Source organism: Falco naumanni, chromosome 17 (genome assembly GCF_017639655.2).
Source record: "Falco naumanni isolate bFalNau1 chromosome 17, bFalNau1.pat, whole genome shotgun sequence".
Lineage (NCBI taxonomy): Eukaryota > Metazoa > Chordata > Aves > Falconiformes > Falconidae > Falco > Falco naumanni.
Genome location: NC_054070.1, coordinates 1 through 23755, shown reverse-complemented (window position 1 = coordinate 23755; position 23755 = coordinate 1). Strand labels below are relative to the sequence as shown.

The 23755-nt window shown below is 49.5% G+C and overlaps 2 protein-coding genes across 2 annotated transcripts; both read right to left on the bottom strand.

Annotated features, from left to right (window-relative positions):
• Positions 1-208: 208 nt before the first annotated feature.
• LOC121098461 lies at positions 209-14690 on the bottom strand. The gene is made up of 9 exons (XM_040616451.1): positions 14648-14690; positions 13151-13281; positions 11683-11789; positions 5626-5747; positions 3554-3631; positions 3123-3419; positions 1352-1651; positions 914-1015; positions 209-504 (listed from the first exon to the last, which is right to left on the bottom strand). Exons 4-9 carry the CDS (start codon positions 5654-5656, stop codon positions 491-493), a joined length of 822 nt encoding a protein of 273 aa, XP_040472385.1. The 5' UTR covers positions 5657-5747; positions 11683-11789; positions 13151-13281; positions 14648-14690; the 3' UTR covers positions 209-490.
• Positions 14691-17502: 2812 nt separating this feature from the next.
• On the bottom strand, positions 17503-21523 carry LOC121098472 (translin-associated factor X-interacting protein 1-like). The gene is made up of 3 exons (XM_040616469.1): positions 21015-21523; positions 19548-19654; positions 17503-17719 (listed from the first exon to the last, which is right to left on the bottom strand). Exons 1-3 carry the CDS (start codon positions 21192-21194, stop codon positions 17503-17505), a joined length of 504 nt encoding a protein of 167 aa, XP_040472403.1. The 5' UTR covers positions 21195-21523.
• Positions 21524-23755: the final 2232 nt, after the last annotated feature.

The window sequence follows — 23755 nt, the reverse complement described above, 5'->3', positions numbered from 1 at the left end:
AGTTTGCACAGTCCAGAGATTAAAGGCTGAGCTGCAGTGTTTCACCAAAGGAGGCTGAATTTCCGCTGGAAGTAAGGACTGAGTGTGATGGAAATGTGGTGGGATTGGGAGTGAGTTGGAGCAGAGGACACACACTCACATACAAACACAAGCATACATTTTGGGAAGAACCATGGAAACGTGCATCTCTCAATGAAACCCACAAGACTCAGACACAACGTCCAGCTTTATTTGAATAGACCCAAGGCAGGTTGGAAGGTGAGGAATGGGTAAGTCAAAACAACTGCCAGCTGAACATGCACCACTTCTGCCTCTTGGGGACTCTGAGGCAGACAATGAGGAATCAGGTGGGGCCCGAGGGAATTGATTGCCTTAGCTAATAGAGCAGAACCTTTAGGGAATTCTCCTTCTTCTCCTTCTCATTCTCCTTCAGAATCCCTCTTCCAGATCCACAAATGAGGGAAGCAGCAGCATCAGAAATGGCTTCTCTTCAGTGTTGGACCCCTAAAGGAGATAGATTTGGGCATCAGAGGAGGAAGCAGGGTGAGAATCACAGTATCATAGAATCTTTTAGGTTGGAAAAGACTTTTAAAATCATTGAGTCCAACCGTAAACCTAACACTACTAAATCTATCACTAAGATCTATCACTAAACAATGTCCCTAAGTGTCACTTCTACACCCTTTTAAGAATCTCCAAGGATGGTAACTCAACCAATATTGAGAAGCAATTTTCATTTTTCAAATTCTTTCTCCATAATAAATCTACCAAAACAGCTTTGAATAAAATGTTTGCTTCCTGTTCTTTGGAAAACAAGATGGAATAACAGTCAAACCGGGTCATTTTCTGGAAAATAAAAGGAAGTCCCAGGATTTAAAAATTCTAAATGTCCTAATGAAAGGGAAATATTTACCTGTTCTCTTCATCAGGCAGTGGGAGAAGAAAAAGATGAGGCCATTGATGGTAAAGAATGAACCCCCAACAATGATCTCTCGAATCCAGCCGATTTTATAGCCTGGATAGGAATCAACAGTGACTTTAGGTTTAGCACAACACAACCTTTCACTGCCCAAAAAAAAGCCAGACAAAGTGATGTGACAGTTTTTCACTGAGATCTATTTCTCCACTACCCCTCCTTATTTTGGTCCTTAAAAACTCAGGCAGGCATGGCAGTGAGCTCATTTAGTGATGAATAGAGAGACTGAGGCAGACAGATGGATGATCCTAGGACAGGAAGGGATGGAGGTGAGACTCATGGATGACTTCATAGGCAAGCACACAGGGAGTGAATTAACTCATGATGAGTCACTAGTTACTTGACGCTGTAGTGAGGAAGGGTTTGAAAACTCACTCTTCACATTAACATTGATCCAGCGGCTCCTTTCGGATCGAACAGGACGCATAGACTTCATTACAAAGTAGGCACAACTGTAAGACCCAGAGACATCCTCTCCTGTGATTTTGAGATCGTAGCTGTAGTTTTTCACATTTGATACTGGGATGGAGACTGCAAATCCAAAGTCTGCATAGTACTGGACTTCCCTAACGTTATCTGGAGATGAGGGGATGGAGCAGAGGAGCTTGACACTGTTCCCGGATACATAGACTTGCTGCTGAGGATCCAGGGATAAAGTTGGGGCCACGGGAGCAGCTGGGGGTGGGGGGTGGGGGGGGTGGGGGAAAAGAAACAAAAACCTTATCAAAACATAACCCAAGCAATTGGCTGTCTATTGGCATCAGGACCTGTGCACAAGCCCCACGATTTCTCCCAGTGTTATAAGCTAGTCTTACCTAAGAAATTACAAAAGATGTGTTATTCTTCTGGTTATTTTCCATTCAAATACAGAGCCCTGGACGATCAAAAAGCTTCTGGGGGGTCACTTGTGGCTCTTTTTTCTATGCCCTTCTTGAACCATGGGCAGAGGAGAAAAGACCCACGCAACACAGTGTTAAGAGCTCAGAGCAGCTTATGCAGTTTCTTTTGTCTTCACTGAAGTGTAGAAAAGAAGTATTTTTACATGCCCACAGTAGGAAGGTGTGTAATACACCCCAAACCCAGATGAAAGGCTTGGGGAGGCTCACTGCTGGAAGACCTCTTAGAGGTGACACAGCTGTTCGGCCAACTAATTCCTGCTTTCTCAAAGAAATGCAGGAGCAGAAAAGGAGCTTGTGAGGAAGGCTCTGCTGAGGGATCTAGGCAGGCTGGATTGATGGGCCGAGGACAGGTGTATGAGGTTCAACAAGGAGAAGAGCTGGGTCCTGCACTTGGGTCACAATAACCCTACACAACGCTACAGGTTTGGGGAGGAGCGGCTAGAAAGCTGCCTGATGGAAAAGGACCTGGTGGTGCTGGTTGATGGCCAGCTGAAGATGAGCCAGCAGTATGCCCAGGTGGCCATGAAGGCCAAAAGCATCCTGGTTTGTATTCGAAAGTGTGGCCAGCAGGACAAGGGCAGTGATTGTCCTCCTGTAATTGGCACTGATGAGGCCACACCTTGAACCCTGTGTTCAGTTTTGGGCCCCTCACTTCAAGAGGGATGTTGAGATGTTGGAGCGTGTCCAGAGAAGGCCAATGAAGCTGGTGAAGGGTCTAGAGAACAAGTCTTATAAGGACCGGCTGAGGGAACTAGGGTTGTTTAGTCTGGAGAAAAGACTCAGGGGATATCTTAGTCCTCTCTACAACTACTTGAAAGGAGGTAGTAGGCAGGTGGGGGTTGGTCTCCCTAATAACTAGCAACTGGACAAGAGGATACAGCCTCAAGTTACACCTGGGGAGATTTAGATTGCATGCTACGAATTTTTTTTTCACTGAAAGGGTGATGAAGCACTTGAACAAGCTGCCCGAGGTGGTGGTGGATTCATCATCCTTGGAAGTAATAAAAAAATTTAGCAATATGGTTTACTGTTGGACTTGGTAGTCCTGGGTTAACAGTTGGACTTTATGATATCAAAGGTCTTTTTCAACCCAAATAATTCTGTGATTTTATGACAGTAAGCTGGAGCTACTTCACCTGTACATTGGCAACAAAGTGACAGGGCCATTGGAGAAGATGATGCTTTAAAGGGAGCCGTGCAGCCCCTGGGCTGGTGGTACGCAAGCCATAGAGACAAAACCAACCTACTCTGGACCTTAATTGAGAGAGGAAGGCTCCTGTTGGAAGGAATTTCTTGCCCAGAGTCCTCCACAAAGTACATGCACGTGTATGTCCCAGCTGATGCTGTTGTAGCCTTGAGCTGGAGCCAGGCAAACGGGAGGGGGTATGGTGCTCTTAGGTCGATTTGCTCCCCGCTTTGATTGAAGAACCGAAATCCGCCTATTTTCCTTTGTGTTGCAGCCAAGCATATGATAGCAAGATGTTCCCCTTCATAATAGAAATGATAACTGGGGTCTGTGGAGAGGGTAGGGACCGGCAGCAGGTCTGGGGAAGAAAGAAAGGATTTGGAGGATGGTAGGGAACTTTCCTTTTCCCTCCTTTTTTAAAAAAAACAACTCAACCTCGCCTTGTCTGAGTCCAGCTGGAGAGCATCTTGTGAGAGGTCAAGCTGCACTTACCTGCAGAGGACACAGCCAATGGCAGCAAGTGGAGGAGAGCTGTGAGAGAGGGCCATTGAAATGACAAGAGAGGGGAGGCTGCAAAAAAAGAGAGAAAAGATATCACTTACACAGACACTACCCTATGAAGACCTAGCCCTTCCGGCCATCAGGCAAGATCACAGCCCCTCCACAATACCATGGATTCTGTACAGATCATCATTCCTTTTTGTGCCAAGATGGCATGGAATGCCTAGACTGATCACTGAGAAAACCTGAGAAAACAATTTCACAAGCCAATGAGGCTATGCATGGAAAAAAAAATTACAAAACTCATCATGCCCCTGAACTTATCTTTTAGCTACATACAGCACATGTTGGAAGAGATTATTTCTTCTGTTAGATCTGGTGATTGCAAAGAATTGATTGATATCAGCACTAGCAAATGACATCTTGAAACTTAAAGAAATGGAACTGCTGGAGTTCTTATTGGGTTAGGAAGGACAGGAGATGTCATGGGTCCTAGCAGGGAAGAAGGTACGTATGGAGATGAGGTGAAGAGCAGGATGAGCTCAAGGTCTAATGGCATCAAAAATGAGGCTACAGGCAAGGAATCTTGTTATGACTAGCAATGAGGTGGGGGTTGTTGCTTGCATTAGAGGTGAGGAGGGCCCAGGGAGCTGTGGTGGGCTCGTTCTGGCTGGCAGATCAGCCCCACACAACCACACACTCCCCCTGCCCCCAGCACAATGGGAATAAAGGATCAGAAGAGCAGCAGTAAGAGAACTTGTGGGTTTGGATTCAAAGAAGTTAAAGAAGTAATGGAAAGAGGAAGATATCAAGTGATGCAAAGGCAATCACTCATCACCCCCCACAACTGCAGGGACACCCAGCCAGAGCCCGAACGATGGCTGCTTGTCCCAAGCCTCTTTTCCCTCTGGTTTTATTGATGAGCATGACTTTATAGGGCATGGAATATCTCTTTGGTCAGTTGGGGTCAGCCATTCTGGTTCTGTTCCCTCCCAGCTTCTTCCCACCCCTAAGCTTCTCAAGAACCCATTCAAGAAGACCTTGACACCATGCAAATGTTGTTAGCCATAGCCATAGCTCTGGTGTGTTATCAACACTCTTTTAGTCACAAATCCAAACTGGCACCATTGCAGGCTGCTACGAGGCAAACTAACTGCAACCAGCCAGACCCAGGACAAGAGCTAGGTGAAGTATGAAGGAAGATGTAGGATGCCATTGGGTGACATGGGTTTTGCTGCTGCGGGTGTGAGGCAACAGATCTAATTGGCTGTCTTCTGCTGAAAAGCATCTCCCCCACCCAGAGCACTTGAACGTAGTGTCCTTTGTAACATGGTGAGATGCATGCAGGAAGAGGATGCGTGCAGGTGCGTGTCCCTTCTTTTTAGCCCCCACTGGTGATGATGAAAAATTAGTGCTGAACAGAGATGGGACGGAAGCAGGCCTAAGCATTGAAAGTCCTGGAGCACAGTTTTGACCTGAAACAGATCTTAGAACAGAACTTTGTTTCACCCCAGGCCAGGGACAAACAAGTCCCAGTCTGATTCTCATGCCAGAAAACAGAGAAAAATAAGGAAGCAGAACGGCTGATCAGACCTGATTTCAAAATAATCTGCACCAGAGAAAATGAAAGAAAGTAGCGGTACTGATATTTAACAGCTAGAATCACTTGCTGAAAAGACCACATATTGGGGTCCTGTCCAGCATCACCACAACATTGAGTTTTCAACAAACTGTTCTTCATATTCAGAGAACAGTGTTATCCAGCTGAGAGGAGAGGACAGGAGAGGACAGGAGAGAGGAGACAGAGGAACAGGTTTTTATAGAGGACCATAAAAGACAGGAGGGAAGACTGAATTGAAAGCCAGAAAGGAGAGAGGGAGAAAGCAGAGACAACAGCAGCAAAAGAAAGGACTTGAGAGGGATGTAAGGCAGCAGAAGGGCTAGAGGTGAAAGAAAGGACAAGAATGGAGAACAGAGAGGGTAAGAGCTGAGAGAAAAGGAAAAAGGAGAAGTAAACATATTCATGGGGAGTGAGAAGGCAGAGTGGAGGCAGAGAGACTCACTGAGGAGTATCACAAGGAGGTGGACGGTCATGGCAGCGCAATCCACGGTGTGCTCAGGGCTCTGTGCCAGGCTGTCCAGGAGAGGAGCGTGCTGCCTGGTGGCTCTGTCCTGCCTTCTCCATCTGTCTAACCCAAGCTGGGCGGTCAGAGGGGTAGGGAGAGGAAGTGCTGCATAATGAAGCAGAAGCCACTACCCACAGATCTGGGAGCTCAGGGAAGCTACACCCTGTATGTTGCATGTCTTTGTATTGTCATTATCTTTTCAGAGATATGTTCCACCCCAAATGCTCTAGGTCACCTTTGGACTGTCTTTTTGCCCCATGAACCATAGTCCACTTCATCCCTCCCTTGAACTGGGGGACTGATGGTGGCCATTTTCTACTCTCTCTTGCCTTAGGGGTCTTCTTTATAGCAAGTGACAAAAAGGGTCAGCAGCAGCAAGGTTTTTATTCTTCTCCCCATTTCCCAGACCACAGGATCCAACCTTCCCTTTCTGTTTTTCCCTAGTTCCCATCATGCCTGTGATCAAGCCAAATGTGCCAAGACTAGAAATGTCTATATTCTAGTGACTGGCAGCAAAGTGGCTGGGAAGTGACATCTGCTGAGAAGTAGCATGAAGATGGTTTCCACAACTTCCCCTTGCATTGCATCAGTAGTGGAGTGGCACCAGCAGCTGTATAGGGGCCATTTTTGGATGATTCGGAAGCTGCAGAGGACTGGAGGCCCCATCTTAATATACATCAACATCCAGATAAAACGCTGGTTTGGATTTTCAAAGCAAAGGATAAGAGAAACAAGCCTTTTCTTCTTCCTTGTTTCCTCCTCCACTGAGACAGAGAGGAGGCCACCAGTGAGGCACCTTTGGAGCAAAGATGTGATCCAGGTAATCCTGAGATCAAACACCACTTTAACTAACCAGGGCTGAAGCGTAACCACTTGTGCCACCTTTATGGTGGAGTTTTTGGTAACCCACCTGGCTTGCAGCAAGTGTACTGTCAGTAGCTGAAAAGCCTTGTAGGAGGCCCTCCTTGTGTCCTAGACCTTGGCAGTGTGGTGTTAGCTCCCATCTTGCACATTCAGAGGCTCAGGGTAGGAATGAGGAGGTATCACCAATCTGAGCTGCCACCATCCTATGTGCATGGCACGGTTTTAGAGGATGATGCTGAGCATCGCTCAGTATTTTGGGGGCTCAGGTGTGGTCCAGGCATTGAAGGAATTCCCAGTGGAAGAGCACCCTAGGACCAGAAGCACTCCTCCCTAAAGTGGGTGCCTCGTGCTCACTAGCCTCACATCACCTTTCCCCTGCCTCACTTTGTGTCCTCTGATGTGATCCTCCTTTGCCCTCGCTGCTTACTTCTCCCCCTCTGACAGATACAGGTCACCAGCAGCAGCAACGGGTAGGTGCAGCAGCAGCCGCACATGCAGGCGGCAATAGGATGGATGGGAGACCAGGGCTGTCAGTTAGATATGCAAGGGAAGATTCACCACTGCAAACTGTCAGCCCTGCCACCTTCTCCATCGGCACTAGTTGTGGCTCTTTCAGCAACAAATAACCATGCTCAAGGGATGCTGAGCCCCACAGACATCAAAGGGCAGGCACCTTGCAAATTCCAGCAAATACAACCACTGCAGGCACAGGGGGAGACCTCTGAGAAAACTGCAGCAGGGAAAAGCGCTCAGAAATTCTTGGCTGAACTTGTCCCGGTCTTCAGCAGCTTTTGTGAGAGTGACTGGTCGTCTGACCAAATTGAGCACAGTTTATGTTAGGGGTTTGGTTTTTTTTTAGGTTTTTTTTGTTTTGTTTTGTTTTTTTTTTTTTTTTTTTTTTCAGAGGTGAACATAGCAATGTGGCTGGCAGAACAACCACAATACATAACTAACAGTCCTATTCTTTAATCACTTCTTCCTCAGCCCCTGATGGGTCAGCAGCAGGCTCATGGCCTGGAGGGACATTGCCAGATCTTTTCTCTCCACTGTGGGCCATGCTGTGTCTCATCCTCCTGCCACATCCCAGGACAAAGGTGGTCCTGGTGGTCTGCTTTGATCCCCAGAGCCTTCTCCTGCCTCTCCCCAGGTGGTGGATGCTCCTGCACCTTCCCCACAGAGCTAGCTCCAGCTGCTCAATGTCTTTCCTATATCTCTGTGTCTGTGTGGGTGGGAGTGCATGGTGTGTGAAGCAGGGAGCTTTGCCTGAGCAAAAACATTTCAGAAGGGGCAGAAAATGCCAAGAAGAGTGAGCAATGAGAGAGGGGACAAGAAGGTCAGAGTAAGAGGCTGTAGAAGTGCTCCATGGAGGACCCACAGGGCAGATGGGTATCCTGCCCACAGAGAGCCACAGCAGAGCAGAGGAAAAGTGTGAGAAGAAAGGAGTGTCAGAGAGAAATCGCTACATACTGACCCTAACCCCTCAGCCCCATTTCCCTGTACCACTTTGGGATGAGTAGAAGAGTCTGGAGTCAAGTTAAGCATGGGGAACGGGGAGGAAAGGTTTTGTTTTAATGTTACTTTGCCCCAACCAATAATTATGCATGTATTTTAACTGGCAATAAAGTCAGTCAATTTTCCCCAAGCAGAGTCTGTTTTTCCCATGACAGGAATTGCTAAGTAATCACACCCCCCCATTTATCTCAACCCATGAGCTTCTTCATTTGTGTTCTTTGTATTTTTCTCCCCCATCCCACTGAGGGGGAGTGAGTGAGCAGCTGGGTGAGAGTTTGGCTCCTAGCCAAGACTAACCCACCACTAGAGTAAGGTGATGAAAATGTTCAAAAAGTTAAACATTTTTAAATGATCCAAAGTAAAATGAGTGAAATAAGAGCATAATGTTCTTATTTATAGTAGTCATATTTGATGGAATTTTTCCCATATAGACCAACACCGTCCACACAATAAGACATAAAACATGGACAATCACTTTTCAGACCCTGCCTAGATGGCCACAAGATGAGTCATACTTGCCCCAACTTGAAATGCCTCATGGGACAGAGCTGCCTCTAGGGCAGAAGAATGGATTAGTGACCCTCATGGGGCCATTTCCATCTAGGGGCTTCTCAGACCCATGGAATCTCATGATCAGTAGAGACAAGTCTGGTCTCACTTCTTTATGATTGACCCACTCTTTTGCAAGGGTGCTAATATTTTCCCTCCTTCCTCCAGTTCAATAGGAGGGCTCTGAATCACATCAGGGGTGATTGTGCTGCTCTCCACCTCCCTGGTGAGAGAGTTCCCTCTGTCCTACCTCCTTCCTCTTGCTCTAGATCCACCACATGCTCCTGCACTTCTCCCATGAGAACTCTAAAGGGCTTACCTGCTGTGCTGTGAAGGGCATCAAGTTTTTTAACGACTGTAAACAGAGCTTTATACTAATGTCCAGCATTGCTGGCAGAGGAGAGTGGCCACGCCCAGCTCAGATGGGATCTACAATGTCATACTGAACAGAAAGTGACTGAGAGATCACATCTAGCACAGAAACCTTATCTTTGTCCCTGTGACAATTACATTGCTGTTTCTTTTTCCTGTTGAATGGGTAGAACCACTGGTAAAGATAGAAGAGTGGATGATTTCAGATAGTTTGGGGTTTTCCTTTGTAGTTTTTTTTTTTTTTTAGGTTAACCTTTACTTTCACTGGCTTCCTGGTAATGCTATTAAAATAAGAATGAGCCATATGACCAGATCCCTAATAAACCCCTGCCTACTGTTTCTGCTGGCTAATAACATACCTACCTCTCCTTGTCAAACTCCTGCAAACTCAGCAGCTCCTGAAATGATGAGTCCTGGAGCGGTGGATACACTTCATTAAAATCACCGATTCCTTTTCTCACCTTTCCGTTTTCACCTTTCCAAACCCACTGGAACAATCAAGCATCTCTTGTGCCAGCCCATAGTATCTTCCCAAAGGATAAAATACACAGCTGACTTGCTCGTTTAGGGATGGGTGTTGGGTAATGCAGAGTCACAGAGTAGCTGATGTTGGCAGGAGCCTCTGGAGGTCACCAAGTCCAGTCTCCCCAGCCGGAGCTGGTTGCCCAGGACCACATCCAACTGGGTTTTGAACATCTTGAAGGACAGAGACTCCACAACCTCTCTGGGTGACCCGTTTCTGTGTCTGATCACCCTGGCAGTAAAAAAAGTGTTGTTTTGCATTCAGATGGAATTTCATGTGTTTCATTTTGTGTCTCCTGTCCTGTCACTGGACACCACCATGTATATTCATCATATACATATTGGTAAGCTCCCTCCTGAGCTGTCTACTGTCCAGGTTAGGAGTCCCAGTGATCTCAGCCTTTCCTTGGATGAAAGATGCACCAGTCCCTCAATCATCTGCATGGGCATTTCAGGATTCCAGTAACCACCTATCTTTCTTGTACTGGGGAGCCCAGAACTGGACACAGCACTCCAGTGTGGCTTCACCACACTCAGGTACTGAGTAGAGGAGAAGGATCACCTCTTTCAGCCTGCTGGCAATGTGCTTCCTGATGCAGCCCAGGACACTGTTGGTTTGCTTTGCCACAAGAGGGCACGGTCAGTTTGCTCAGACAGAAAATGTGGCCCAGTCACCAGCTGAGATGGGGAATCTTTGCTTGTCACCAACTGGTAGGAGAAGCTGAAGGAGAGAAACAGATAGGGAATCACCTGGCAGCAGAAGAGGGGATTCATTTGCCTAAATGTGGGCAGCTGGTACCAGTTTCAAGGTATTAAGGAGTGTGAGACTAGTAGCTATAGGACAGAACCACCCCCAAGCTCATAAAAGCTGAAGGTCATCTCAAAGTTACCAGACACTTTGAGTAACTGAATCAAAACCTTCATTTCCTGCACCCATTTCACAGCCTTTTCCAAACTTCATCTCTGCTAGTATCGTTTCTTTGTCCTGGTTTTGGCTGGGATAGAGTTAATTTTCTTCCTTGTAGCTGTGTTTCCTATTTAGTATGAAAAAAAAATTATAATAATGCACTGCTGTTTTACTTGTTGCCGAGTAGTGCTGCATCTAAATCAAGGACATTTCAAGCTTCCCGTGCTTTGCCTGTGAGCAGGTACACAAGTAGGGCCAGGCCAGCTGATCCAAACTAGCCAGAGGGATATTCCATACCATGGGGCATCATGCTCAGTATATAAACTGGGGGAAGTTGGCTGTGGCCTGCTGACTGCTGCTCCAGGACTGGCTGGGCATCGGTTACTGGGTGGTGAGCAGCTGTATTGTGCATCACATGTCTTTCTTAGGGTGTATTTCTCTCTCTCTCTTTTCACTTTTCATTAGAGTTGTTATTTATTATTACTATTATTACTGCTATTGTTGTATATTAATTTTTATTTTAATTATTCAAGTGTGCTTATCTCAACCCATTGGTTTTACCTTTTTCCAGTTCCTCTCTCCATTCCCACCACTGGGTACAGGGGGGACTGAGCAAGTGGCTCCATAGTAGTTAGTTGCTGATTGGGGTTAAACCACAACACATGTGGAGATGAAAAGATCTCTGAAAACATGATGACATCCTCAAGTCAAGCAATACAGAGAGTGAAGTTACCCTCTGTATGGGTAGTGGTTTCTGCTTCATTATGCAGCACTTTCTCGCCCTGCCCCTCTGACCACCCAGCGTGGGTTAGAGCTAGGGCTAGGTCTAAGGTTAGGGCTTGGGCTCGGGCTAGGTCTAAGGTTAGGGCTCGGGCTCGGGCTAGGTCTTTTGTAATATGAATGAGCTAATTATAACAAGGCATAAAAGGTGACTGTAAGGTACAATAAACGAAGTCTGCTGATCACTCATATTGAGTGACTGTGTCTTCCCTCCGTCACGACAGAGGAGCACTGTACCGAAGGGGATTATTGGTACAACTGATCTCTGCTCGCTGTCTGCCATACCAAAGTTCTTTGGGTTGGGGACTGCTGCTTGCAGTGTTCCGCAGAGCCGGGCTCAGCCAGGTCTTGGCATTCACTGCAACGGGCACAGCTCTGTAGCGCAGGGAGCCCTGCGCTGGCCACGCACACTGCGTCCGCTGCGGGGTTCCCTCTGCACGTGCGGTCCTGAGCTACTGTCCCCATCAGCCCCTTCCCTCCATACTTACAGTAGATCTCCCAGCTTGTTCTTCAGCTGGCTCAGATACTCCTGCTTCTCCCTGACATCCTGGCTCTGGGGCTTGGCCACGAAAGCTTCAGCGCTCCCCTCCTCCTCCTGAAAGAAATTACAGCTGTGTTAGCACTGAACATGTGTTCTGGTCTGCATAGGAGCTGCCTCTCAGTGTGCACGAAAATAACTCGGCTCTCCTAGAAATGGAATTTCCATGTGAAAAGTGGAAATAAAGAGAAAGAATATGGGAAAAACTCCCATCACAGAAAAGGCACAAGCTTGCACTGCCGTTGTCTGCAGAGGGCCTTCAGGTGTTAGAGCTTGCGGTGGGCACTCCAGCTTTGTTAGTCTGATAAACCTAGCTAGTCTAATAAAACTAATTTAATCCCATTCTCCTGAAAAGGAAAGAGCCAATCCAAGAACTAGTTTATGCAAGCAGGTACAGTACTGAAGACCTCATTGACTACAGATCCTTATTCAAAGAATTAAACTGACGTTACTTAAGTTTTAGGGATTAAAGTAGAGATTTAATTAAGGATTACATTTGTTTTAGGGATTTAGGGATTAAATTAGGGATAGGTCATTTGCGTGGGTCTCGCAGTACTACAAAACGCATCTGTCAGCACCTTTGCAACTTGTCTCGAGTGCTCCAGGGTGGAAAAAAAATGGGACTCTCTGAGAGGTTCTGCCCAACAAAACCAGAAAAGGAAAGATCTTCCTTGGAAATACCTTTCAGAAATGGCAGGGAAAACAGTTCAAGCTTCTGGAAAGTCTGAGGAAAAGATGTCGAAGGATCAAAGAAATGCTACTCTATTCCCAGAGAGAACCTCTGGATACAGTCATGCTTAGTATGATGTGAAGAATCCTTGCAACGCGTCCTTGTGCCTGTATCATTGCCTGCTTCCCATGTGCTGGGGTGCGGCGCAATGGGACATTGTGAGTTAAATGAACTTCCTCATGCCACAAGAAGCAGTCATTCCTTGCTATGTAATCTTGCTACTTAGTCATTCTAGTGCTTGTCTGAATTAATCTCATCAGCAGAGAAGTAACCCGGGAAAACCCAAATACTGCTCTGCTGGACACTTCCCGGTCACGGCCGCCAGTACCGGGGCAGGGAGAGGGGAGGAGGATGAGGCTTTTCAGCAGCAGGAAGCTGTTCCTTTGGCTTGGCCATACAGTGCAGCATTAGCAGGGGCTCGAGCCCACTAGAAATACCTGCATGTCTGGTGGTTCACGTGGCATCATTGTAAAGTGTGGCTACTTCAGCTATGTCTTCAGTATGCTCACTGTTTTGGCTTTTCTAGTGCACCTGAGTTTTCCTGGCTTTAAAGTTTTCAGTGTTTACACTAAGAAGAAGGTGAATATTGAAGACACCGGCCATGAAAGTAATTCTCCCACCTTCCTAATGGGTATTTATTACCAATTAATCTCAATGGAAACAAGCAGTGAAGAAAGCTTCCACATACCCGTGCAGGGAAGCCATTTCTCTCTCTTAGAGCTCCCGTTGCTATTTCTTCCAGAAGCACATCCACCAGCTGACTGCTGGTCTTCCCCTCAGCCAGAGAACCCCACTGGTCAGCTCCGCCTGGAATCACCTCTGCAACAGCAAAAAGACACTGAGCTGCTAGGAGAATGTGCCCACACATACTGGTTTTGTGTGAATCCCACTAGGAGCCTAACGATAGATACAGATCTCCAGGCATTTGGTTGGTCTCCTAAGCTGTCTAAGGCAAAACGGAACACCCTGCAAGCACCTCTCTGGCCACTCCTAAAAGCCTAGGAGAAAATGGGGTGTTGCAGGTGGGGTTAGGGGCTGGGGCTAGGGGTGTGGGAAAATCACCCTGAGGTGGGGGGGAACTCGAGAAAATTGCGTCCCAACGGAAGCACGGCGTTACGGAAAGCTTTTTTTAGGGTAGAATACAGCTATAGCCTCGAGGACGCTCGGCACGCACACAGCCTGGACCGCCACCGTTCCCTAAGCAGCGGCTCGGCGCACGCCGACAGCGGTGACGGAGGACGCGCTTAAGGCAAAAAGCCAAAAGCAAACCCCTCAAAGGCCAGAACCGTTCTCAGGAACACAGGAGTTAAGCCTAAAAGTGGTTGAAAGCTGCCTCCTACCTCTTCCCCCTCCGACACCGGCACGTTTCCTCGCGATGCCTTTTCGCAAACAAAAGACGGATGCCTGCGGCATCAGCTTGGTCCCGAAGCACCACGATGCGCTTGCTGGCTACACGCTCTCTTCTGACAAGGCTGACAGCTTCTCCGCACACGACAGCCGAGGCCCTGTGAAACACGAGGAAGGCAAACACCGGTAACGTCTCGCAGGGGTCAGGAGGAAGTCAGGATGCACTCCATTCGGAGCCCAACGCGTTACCCAAAGGAATAACCCCAGCAGAACAAGAGGCAGGAACGGTCGGCAGACAGGCAGACAACATGCACGGCAGCGATACCCACGTCAGACTTGCAGGGCGCTTCCAGTCAGCCCGCTGCCGCGGCTCAGGCCGGCGGCTGGGGGAAAGACAAAGCCCCGCGCAGAGCTGCGGCGGCTGCCCGGGCAGCCCAGAGGCGGCGGGGGGGGCGGCAGGTCGCCGCGGGCCGACCCCTCCCTCTCCCGGGCCCCGCCAGGCCGCCACAAGCGGCGAGCACCGGGGCCGCCCCGCCGCCGCTCCTCGCCTCCGCGCTGAGGTAGCGGCGCAGCCCCGAGAGACAAACAAACAAAAAAAAAACCAGCCCAAAATAGGCAGCACCGTGAGGAGCCCGCTGACCACCGTCGCTGCCGGGGAGACGAGAACGGCCGGCAGCCCCGCCGGTCCCGGGCCGGGCCGCCCCGCCTCAGCCCGCCCGCCGCCGGCACCAGGCGCTCCCCGCCGCGGCCGAGCGCCGGCCCGCCACATTCCCCCCCCCCCCCCCCCGCCTCGGCCGCTGCCCGCCGGCCCCCGGCCGCCCTCAGGCCGAGCGCTCACCCAGCGCGCCGCCGCACGTCCCGGCCCGAAAGTCTTCCAGGCTCCCGGCGAAGGCTCCGCACCGCCACGGGGGCGCCGGCGCGCCGCGCGGGCTGGAAATGAACCCCACTTCCGGGGCCGGGCCGGGACCGGCGGGCGTGGGCGGGGCCGGCCGAGGAGGGGCTGGCGCTCCCGTTCTGCGTCGGGCCGGGGAGGGACTCGGTGCCGCCGCGGGCTCCTCTGAGCTCGCCCCCGTGTCTCTGTGGGGTTGGTGGAGCGCTTCTGCCATCTGGCGAGAAAAAATTTCGTAATGCAGCCGCCGGGTTGCTGGAGCGCTTCTGCCATCTAGCGAAATATATTTGGGTACTGCAGCCGGCCCTGGTGGTGGAGCGCTGCTGCCATCTAGCGAAATATATTTGGGTACTGCAGCCGGCCCTGTTGGTGGAGCGCTGCTGCCATCTAGCGAAATATATTTGGGTACTGCAGCCGGCGCTGTTGGTGGAGCGCTGCTGCCATCTAGCGAAATATATTTGGGTACTGCAGCCGGCGCTGTTGGTGGAGCGCTGCTGCCATCTAGCGAAATATATTTGGGTACTGCAGCCGGCGCTGTTGGTGGAGCGCTGCTGCCATCTAGCGAAATGTAATTGGGTATTGCAGCCGGCGCTGTTGGTGGAGCGCTGCTGCCATCTAGCGAAATGTAATTGGGTACTGCAGCCGGCGCTGTTGGTGGAGCGCTGCTGCCATCTAGCGAAATGTAATTGGGTACTGCAGCCGGCGCTGTTGGTGGAGCGCTGCTGCCATCTAGCGAAATATATTTGGGTACTGCAGCCGGCGCTGTTGGTGGAGCGCTGCTGCCATCTAGCGAAATATATTTGGGTACTGCAGCCGGCGCTGTTGGTGGAGCGCTGCTGCCATCTAGCGAAATATATTTGGGTACTGCAGCCGGCCCTGTTGGTGGAGCGCTGCTGCCATCTAGCGAAATGTAATTGGGTAATGCAGCCGCCCGGTTGGTGGAGCGCTGCTGCCATCTAGCGAAATATATTTGGGTACTGCAGCCGGCGCTGTTGGTGGAGCGCTGCTGCCATCTAGCGAAATATATTTGGGTACTGCAGCCGGCGCTGTTGGTGGAGCGCTGCTGCCATCTAGCGAAATGTAATTGGGTACTGCAGCCGGCGCTGTTGGTGGAGCGCTGCTGCCATCTAGCGAAATATATTTGGGTACTGCAGCCGGCGCTGTTGGTGGAGCGCTGCTGCCATCTAGCGAAATATATTTGGGTACTGCAGCCGGCGCTGTTGGTGGAGCGCTGCTGCCATCTAGCGAAATATATTTGGGTACTGCAGCCGGCCCTGTTGGTGGAGCGCTGCTGCCATCTAGCGAAATATATTTGGGTACTGCAGCCGGCGCTGTTGGTGGAGCGCTGCTGCCATCTAGCGAAATATATTTGGGTACTGCAGCCGGCCCTGTTGGTGGAGCGCTGCTGCCATCTAGCGAAATATATTTGGGTACTGCAGCCGGCGCTGTTGGTGGAGCGCTGCTGCCATCTAGCGAAATATATTTGGGTACTGCAGCCGGCCCGGTTGGTGGAGCGCTGCTGCCATCTAGCGAAATATATTTGGGTACTGCAGCCGGCGCTGTTGGTGTAGCGCTGCTGCCATCTAGCGAAATGTAATTGGGTACTGCAGCCGGCCCTGGTGGTGGAGCGCTGCTGCCATCTAGCGAAATATATTTGGGTACTGCAGCCGGCGCTGTTGGTGGAGCGCTGCTGCCATCTAGCGAAATATAATTGGGCACTGCAGCCGCCCTGTTGGTGGAGCTCTTTTCTGCTATTTTGTGACTTGTGTTGGAAGTGCCTGGCACCAGGTTCTAATATTAAGGCAGAAAGCCCCAGGGCCTCGTACCTCTGGGTGGCACATGCTGTGTCACACCAGCTGTGGTGCCTTCCCGCTTTACAAATGCAATCAGTTTTGGCAAGTTTACAAAACTAGTGCTTTATCAGGAAGGTGTCCTACATCGCAAGAAAAAGAAAGGGTTTTGCTTCTCAGGTTTGCTCCAGTTACTTGGCAATTCAGGCATGACCACAGCAGAGCTGTTTTCCTACAGTTTTTTTTTGTTTCCAGAACCCTCCCTCCCCTCCCTAGAGAGGGCTATGTGCAGGGCAAAGCAGACACTATGAGTAGGGACAACTGAGTAAAGTTACCAAAGGGCACGTGGTGCCTTCCTTGCAGCAAGGGACCGATTTCAGTTTTTCTATGCTTGGATGACTTTTGCAGCTCAGAGTTTGGTTAAATCTACTCGTGGGGCAGCACCCGAACATCTGTCCAGTGATTTCATACTGGACAACAGCAGCTACACCAAGACAAAAGTCTCCTCGGGGACAGACATGATAGCAAACTTCATGTGGGCTGAACTCACCTTTTGCTTGCAACTGGCACCTTATTTTGCAAAGGAATCTTTGAAACCCTCTTTCTTTGAGACAAGGGACTGTAAGGGCCAAGGGCCAAAGCAGCCACGCTGCAGCCTGGAGCCTGATGGTGGCTTCTCAGGTTCCAGCAATGGCTGTGGAGCACAGCTCTTGTGTCACCAAGCAGAGCGCCTGACACCCTGAAGTGCCTCGGTGCCCTGGGGGTGTGAAGCCTCTGTCTGGGGATCAGGCAGCCTCCCACCACAGGTCTTGCTGAGCTAAAATGACTCTGCAGAGGCTGTAAAATTGTCTCGGAGTGCTGTGCTGCTTAAGATGAAAGTGCTTCCGATAGCTCAAGCTAGCCCACCCTCTCAGCTCTTACAAGCTGTACCTCCATATGCAATGGGAAGAAGTATTTAACGCAGTAACTCCAACTCTCGGCTTGGCACCCAAACCTGTAGATCAAACAGTCCATTTAGAAGTCTCCTTCCTCCCCTCCAAAGCCGGTTGTGCTTCCCTCCCTGGGCGAGGGCCCTACTTGTCTCGCATATCCAGCAAGCAGCCTCTCCAGTGCAGTTTCCACAGGCACATCTTCCTGGTCTGGCAGGCCAATGTAGGTATCTAGCGTCTGATCGTCGATACTGGGATCAATCGCACAGAAAGCAGTCTTCAGATCATCTGCCTTCCCCTCTCTGTTCCAAAACAACACAGTTGTTACCGAAATCTCGGAATGAAGAACTTATCGACACCAATGTGATGTAGATAAGCAGACACTTCTTTATTGACGGCCGGGTGCGTGAGCAAGTCCTCTCACGATCAACGCACGCCAGGTCTCAAAATCAGACACCATATATAAAACTTATTCATACATATTCATTAAGTATTCATACATAACCATGATATTTCCCGTAAATCATTAACATATTCTCCTCCTATATCCGATTCTGCGCAGTAGAGCTTAGAAAGATCCAGAAATGGGTCTGGGGTACGATTTGGGTAGGTGGTATATGAGTCGGTGGTCGCGATCTCCCCCTGCCGGAATTACCTTTTACTAAAGTTCACGGTTTCTTGGCAGGTAACTACAAGCTGTTCCAGTTGACTCTCCCCAGTTCCCATTAATCCTACATTCTGACATCTCAATATACTTTCTATATACAGAAGACTAGTTAAATACAAAAAAACCTTTCAAACCCTAAATTATTACTTAAGCTTCAACAATGATTCCAACCCATTCTTCTGGCCTTAGTACAAAATGTACAAAGGGTCTCACAACTACTTTTACTAAATAATCATAACTTTCTTCAACATATATTTTTATCCTCCTATATTTCTATTCTATAAAATAACTCTATAAAATCAGATAATCAAACCAATAAAATCAACTGATCTCAGCTCTTTAACAAATTGACAACACAGTCACCATTACGTTGTGGTATGTGAAAAGAACATTTACTTACTTGTGTCACAGTGAGAATCCATGTTGCCCGAAATGCAGAGCAGAGATGTCTTTTGATACAGTCATCTCTGCCTCTACTAGTATCCTGTTGTTAAATACACGTGCAATAAAGACTGGTGAATGCTAAACTTCAAACTGAACGGAAGTTAAGAAATCTTAGATTCATGATAACCTGGGAAGACCTTAATTTCACTCTATTGTGCATTGATATCCCTTATTACAGAACTGTACCTCTTGCTAATTCAGTGTCCACGTTGGACAGGATTTCACTTCACAGGCACCTGCCCACCTCTGGCGTTCTCCTTGGTGCTCGGTGTGGCACCAGACTTTTTTTCAATGCAGTAATTGCCTCTTGTTTTGAGGTGGAATTATTTCTCATATTTGCTCTTCCCACTCCTCAGAACCAGTCTCTGAAGATGTACAGGATTTTACTGCTATTTTTGGAGAGCTGAGGAGTGTGGATAACTGGCTAGCTGAAAAAGTTCACATAAACATAGTCTAGCTGGCTGGACAAAAATGCACATCGCTCTCAGCTTATCTGAAGTAAAGCAAAAATACACTGTCTTTGGCTGTTCTTGTTACACAGCAACAGGAAGATTTTGGTGGGAAAAGAATGTTGCAGGTGGGAACAGATAACTACAGAAGAGAAACCAGGGGTGGGCTTGATATTTAGGCAACTAACCAATAATGAGCTTAACTTCTGTAATATGTATGAGCTAATTATAACAAGGCATAAAAGGTGACTGTAAGGTACAATAAACGAAGTCTGCTGATCACTCATATTGAGTGACTGTGTCTTCCCTCCGTCGCGACAGAGGAGCACTGTACTGAAGGGGATTATTGGTACAACTGATCTCTGCTCGCTGTCTGCCATACCAAAGTTCTTTGGGTTGGGGACTGCTGCTTGCAGTGTTCCGCCAGGTCTTGGCATTCACTGCAACGGGCACAGCTCTGTAGCGCAGGGAGCCCTGCGCTGGCCACGCACACTGCGTCCGCTGCGGGGTTCCCTCTGCACGTGCGGTCCTGAGATACTGTCCCCATCAGCCCCTTCCCTCCATACTTACAGTAGATCTCCCAGCTTGTTCTTCAGCTGGCTCAGATACTCCTGCTTCTCCCTGACATCCTGGCTCCGGGGCTTGGCCACGAAAGCTTCAGCGCTCCCCTCCTCCTCCTGAAAGAAATTACAGCTGTGTTAGCACTGAACATGTGTTCCGGTCTGCATAGGAGCTGCCTCTCAATGTGCATGAAAATAACTCGGCTCTCCTAGAAATGGAATTTCCATGTGAAAAGTGGAAATAAAGAGAAAGAATATGGGAAAAACTCCCATCACAGAAAAGGCACAAGCTTGCACTGCCGTTGTCTGCAGAGGGCCTTCAGGTGTTAGAGCTTGCGGTGGGCACTCCAGCTTTGTTAGTCTGATAAACCTAGCTAGTCTAATAAAACTAATTTAATCCCATTCTCCTGAAAAGGAAAGAGCCAATCCAAGAACTAGTTTATGCAAGCAGGTACAGTACTGAAGACCTCATTGACTACATATCCTTATTCAAAGAATTAAACTGACGTTACTTAAGTTTTAGGGATTAAAGCAGAGATTTAATTAAGGATTACATTTGTTTTAGGGATTTAGGGATTAAATTAGGGATAGGTCATTTGTGTGGGTCTCGCAGTACTACAAAACACATCTGTCAGCACCTTTGCAACTTGTCTCGAGTGCTCCAGGGTGGAAAAAACCAGGACTCTCTGAGAGGTTCTGCCCAACAAAACCAGAAAAGGAAAGATCTTCCTTGGAAATACCTTTCAGGAATGGCAGGGAAAACAGTTCAAGCTTCTGGAAAGGCTGAGGAAAAGATGTCGAAGGATCAAAGAAATGCTACTCTATTCCCAGAGAGAACCTCTGGATACAGTCGTGCTTAGTATGATGTGAAGAATCCTTGCAACGCGTCCTTGTGCCTGTATCATTGCCTGCTTCCCATGTGCTGGGGTGCGGCGCAATGGGACATTGTGAGTTAAATGAACTTCCTCATGCCACAAGAAGCAGTCATTCCTTGCTATGTAATCTTGCTACTTAGTCATTCTAGTGCTTGTCTGAATTAATCTCATCAGCAGAGAAGTAACCCGGGAAAACCCAAATACTGCTCTGCTGGACACTTCCCGGTCACGGCCGCCAGTACCGGGGCAGGGAGAGGGGAGGAGGATGAGGCTTTTCAGCAGCAGGAAGCTGTTCCTTTGGCTTGGCCATACAGTGCAGCATTAGCAGGGGCTCGAGCCCACTAGAAATACCTGCATGTCTGGTGGTTCACGTGGCATCATTGTAAAGTGTGGCTACTTCAGCTATGTCTTCAGTATGCTCACTGTTTCAGCTTTTCTAGTGCACCTGAGTTTTCCTGGCTTTAAAGTTTTCAGTGTTTACACTAAGAAGGTGGTGAATATTGAAGACACCGGCCATGAAAGTAATTCTCCCACCTTCCTAATGGGTATTTATTACCAATTAATCTCAGTGGAAACAAGCAGTGAAGAAAGCTTCCACATACCCGTGCAGGGAAGCCATTTCTCTCTCTTAGAGCTCCCGTTGCTATTTCTTCCAGAAGCACATCCACCAGCTGACTGCTGGTCTTCCCCTCAGCCAGAGAACCCCACTGGTCAGCTCCGCCTGGAATCACCTCTGCAACAGCAAAAAGACACTGAGCTGCTAGGAGAATGTGCCCACACATACTGGTTTTGTGTGAATCTCACTAGGAGCCTAACGATAGATACAGATCTCCAGGCATTTGGTTGGTCTCCTAAGCTGTCTAAGGCAAAACGGAACACCCTGCAAGCACCTCTCTGGCCACTCCTAAAAGCCTAGGAGAAAATGGGGTGTTGCAGGTGGGGTTAGGGGCTGGGGTTAGGGGTGTGGGAAAATCACCCTGAGGTGGGGGGGAACTCGAGAAAATTGCGTCCCAACGGAAGCACGGCGTTACGGAAAGCTTTTTTTAGGGTAGAATACAGCTATAGCCTCGAGGACGGTCGGCACGCACACAGCCTGTACCGCCACCGTTCCCTAAGCAGCGGCTCGGCGCTGAGGTAGCGGCGCAGCCCCGGGAGACAAAAAAAAAAAAAAAAAAAAAAAAAACCAGCCCAAAAAAGGCAGCACCGTGAGGAGCCCGCTGACCACCGTCGCTGCCGGGGAGACGAGAACGGCCGGCAGCCCCGCCGGTCCCGGGCCGGGCCGGGCCGCCCGCCTCAGCCCGCCCGCCGCCGGCACCAGGCGCTCCCCGCCGCGGCCGAGCGCCGGCCCGCCACATTCCCCCCCCCCCCCCCCCCGCCTCGGCCGCTGCCCGCCGGCCCCCGGCCGCCCTCAGGCCGAGCGCTCACCCAGCGCGCCGCCGCACGTCCCGGCCCGAAAGTCTTCCAGGCTCCCGGCGAAGGCTCCGCACCGCCACGGGCGCGCCGGCGCGCCGCGCGGGCTGGAAATGAACCCCACTTCCGGGGCCGTCTGCGTAGCCCGTACGTGCGAGGCCGAAGCCCCGCCCCTAGGGGTCAAGCCGTTTCTGCGCACGCGCAAAAGCGGAATGGCGTCATACGCATGCGACGCCGCCGGAGACCCCGCCCCCTTTGGCTTCAAGCCGGCACTGCGCATGCGCTGCCCTTACTCTGCAGGGCGGCGCTACTGCTGCCGCCTGGCGAAAAAATTTCGGTACTGCAGCCGGCGCTACTGCTGCCGCCTGGCGAATAAAATTGGGTACTGCAGCCGGCCTAGCTAACAGACTGCGCCCTTTATTATACGAATGGAATCGAGAAGGGAACTCTGCCCACGGCCCGTTAGCAAGTTGCCCGGCTTCACATCTCGCTGGATCAAGTTCTTCCAGTGAACATATTCAATTCGACCAGTCTAGAGAAAAAGAGGAAAAAAAAAAAAAAAAAAGAAAAAACAAAAGAATCACTCGAGAGACAGGGCATACACTTTTTTTTTTCCTTATCAAAACACCAGCAACATTGTCTTAACGATAAGAGAGGCAATGAAACCATTTCTTGTAAAATGTAAGGGCACTAAAGAGAAGGTAATTCGACAGACAATACATAAACCTCTCCAGCTCTTTCCCCACGTCTATTTGACATTCCTTTCCAAAAACTTTCTCGGGTGAACGTCTTTTGTCTTTGAGCAGTGCGACAGGCGGTTTGCAAACGGCACAAGTCTCTGCTTTTTAAAAATCAATTCAGACTCTGTAATCACTTTAGATGGGGCACTTTGTGTTTCAGAGAAACAAAACCAACGTTGACTCAGGCTCTTAGGGTGAGGGTTAGACTCAGGCTCTTAGGGTGAGGGTTAGACTCAGGCTCTTAGGGTTAGGGTTAGACTCAGGCTCTTAGGGTTAGGGTTAGACTCAGGCTCTTAGGGTGAGGGTTAGACTCAGGCTCTTAGGGTTAGGGTTAGACTCAGGCTCTTAGGGTGAGGGTTAGACTCAGGCTCTTAGGGTTAGGGTCAGACTCAGGCTCTTAGGGTTAGGGTTAGACTCAGGCTCTTAGGGTGAGGGTTAGACTCAGGCTCTTAGGGTGAGGGTTAGACTCAGGCTCTTAGGGTTAGGGTTAGACTCAGGCTCTTAGGGTGAGGGTTAGACTCAGGCTCTTAGGGTTAGGGTTAGACTCAGGCTCTTAGGGTGAGGGTTAGACTCAGGCTCTTAGGGTTAGGGTTAGACTCAGGCTCTTAGGGTGAGGGTTAGACTGTTAGGGTTAGGGTTAGGGTTAGGGTTAGGGTTAGGGTTAGGGTTAGGGTTAGGGTTAGGGTTAGGGTTAGGGTTAGGGTTAGGGTTAGGGTTAGGGTTAGGGTTATGGTTAGGGTTAGGGTTAGGGTTAGGGTTAGGGTTAGGGTTAGGGTTAGGGTCAGGCTCTTCGGGTTAGGGTTAGGGTCAGGCTCTTCGGGTTAGGGTTAGACTCAGGCTCTTAGGCTTAGGGTTAGACTCAGGCTCTTAGGGTTAGGGTTAGACTCAGGCTCTTAGGGTTAGGGTTAGTCTCAGGCTCTTAGGGTTAGGGTTAGACTCAGGCTCTTAGGGTGAGGGTTAGACTCAGGCTCTTCGGGTTAGGGTTAGACTCAGGCTCTTAGGGTTAGAGTTAGACTCAGGCTCTTAGGGTTAGGGTTAGACTCAGGCTCTTAGGGTTAGGGTTAGACTCAGGCTCTTCGGGTTAGGGTTAGACTCAGGCTCTTCGGGTTAGGGTTAGACTCAGGCTCTTAGGGTGAGGGTTAGACTCAGGCTCTTAGGGTGAGGGTTAGGGTTAGACTCAGGCTCTTAGGGTT

Excerpts from the sequence above, each read along its gene's own strand:
- LOC121098461 (XM_040616451.1), bottom strand. The coding sequence starts at position 5,656 with ATGACCGTCCACCTCCTTGTGATACTCCTCA. Across the intron at positions 3,632-5,625 it reads CCTCCTTGTGATACTCCTCA|CCTCCCCTCTCTTGTCATTT; the intron begins GTGAGTCTCTCT and ends CTTTTTTTGCAG. Across the intron at positions 3,420-3,553 it reads ATTGGCTGTGTCCTCTGCAG|ACCTGCTGCCGGTCCCTACC; the intron begins GTAAGTGCAGCT and ends TTTCTTCCCCAG.
- LOC121098472 (XM_040616469.1), bottom strand. The coding sequence starts at position 21,194 with ATGTGTGGGCACATTCTCCTAGCAGCTCAGTGTCTTTTTGCTGTTGCA. Across the intron at positions 19,655-21,014 it reads GAAATGGCTTCCCTGCACGG|GAGGAGGAGGGGAGCGCTGA; the intron begins GTATGTGGAAGC and ends AATTTCTTTCAG. Across the intron at positions 17,720-19,547 it reads AACAAGCTGGGAGATCTACT|AGAGGGGAAGGCAGATGATC; the intron begins GTAAGTATGGAG and ends GTTTTGGAACAG.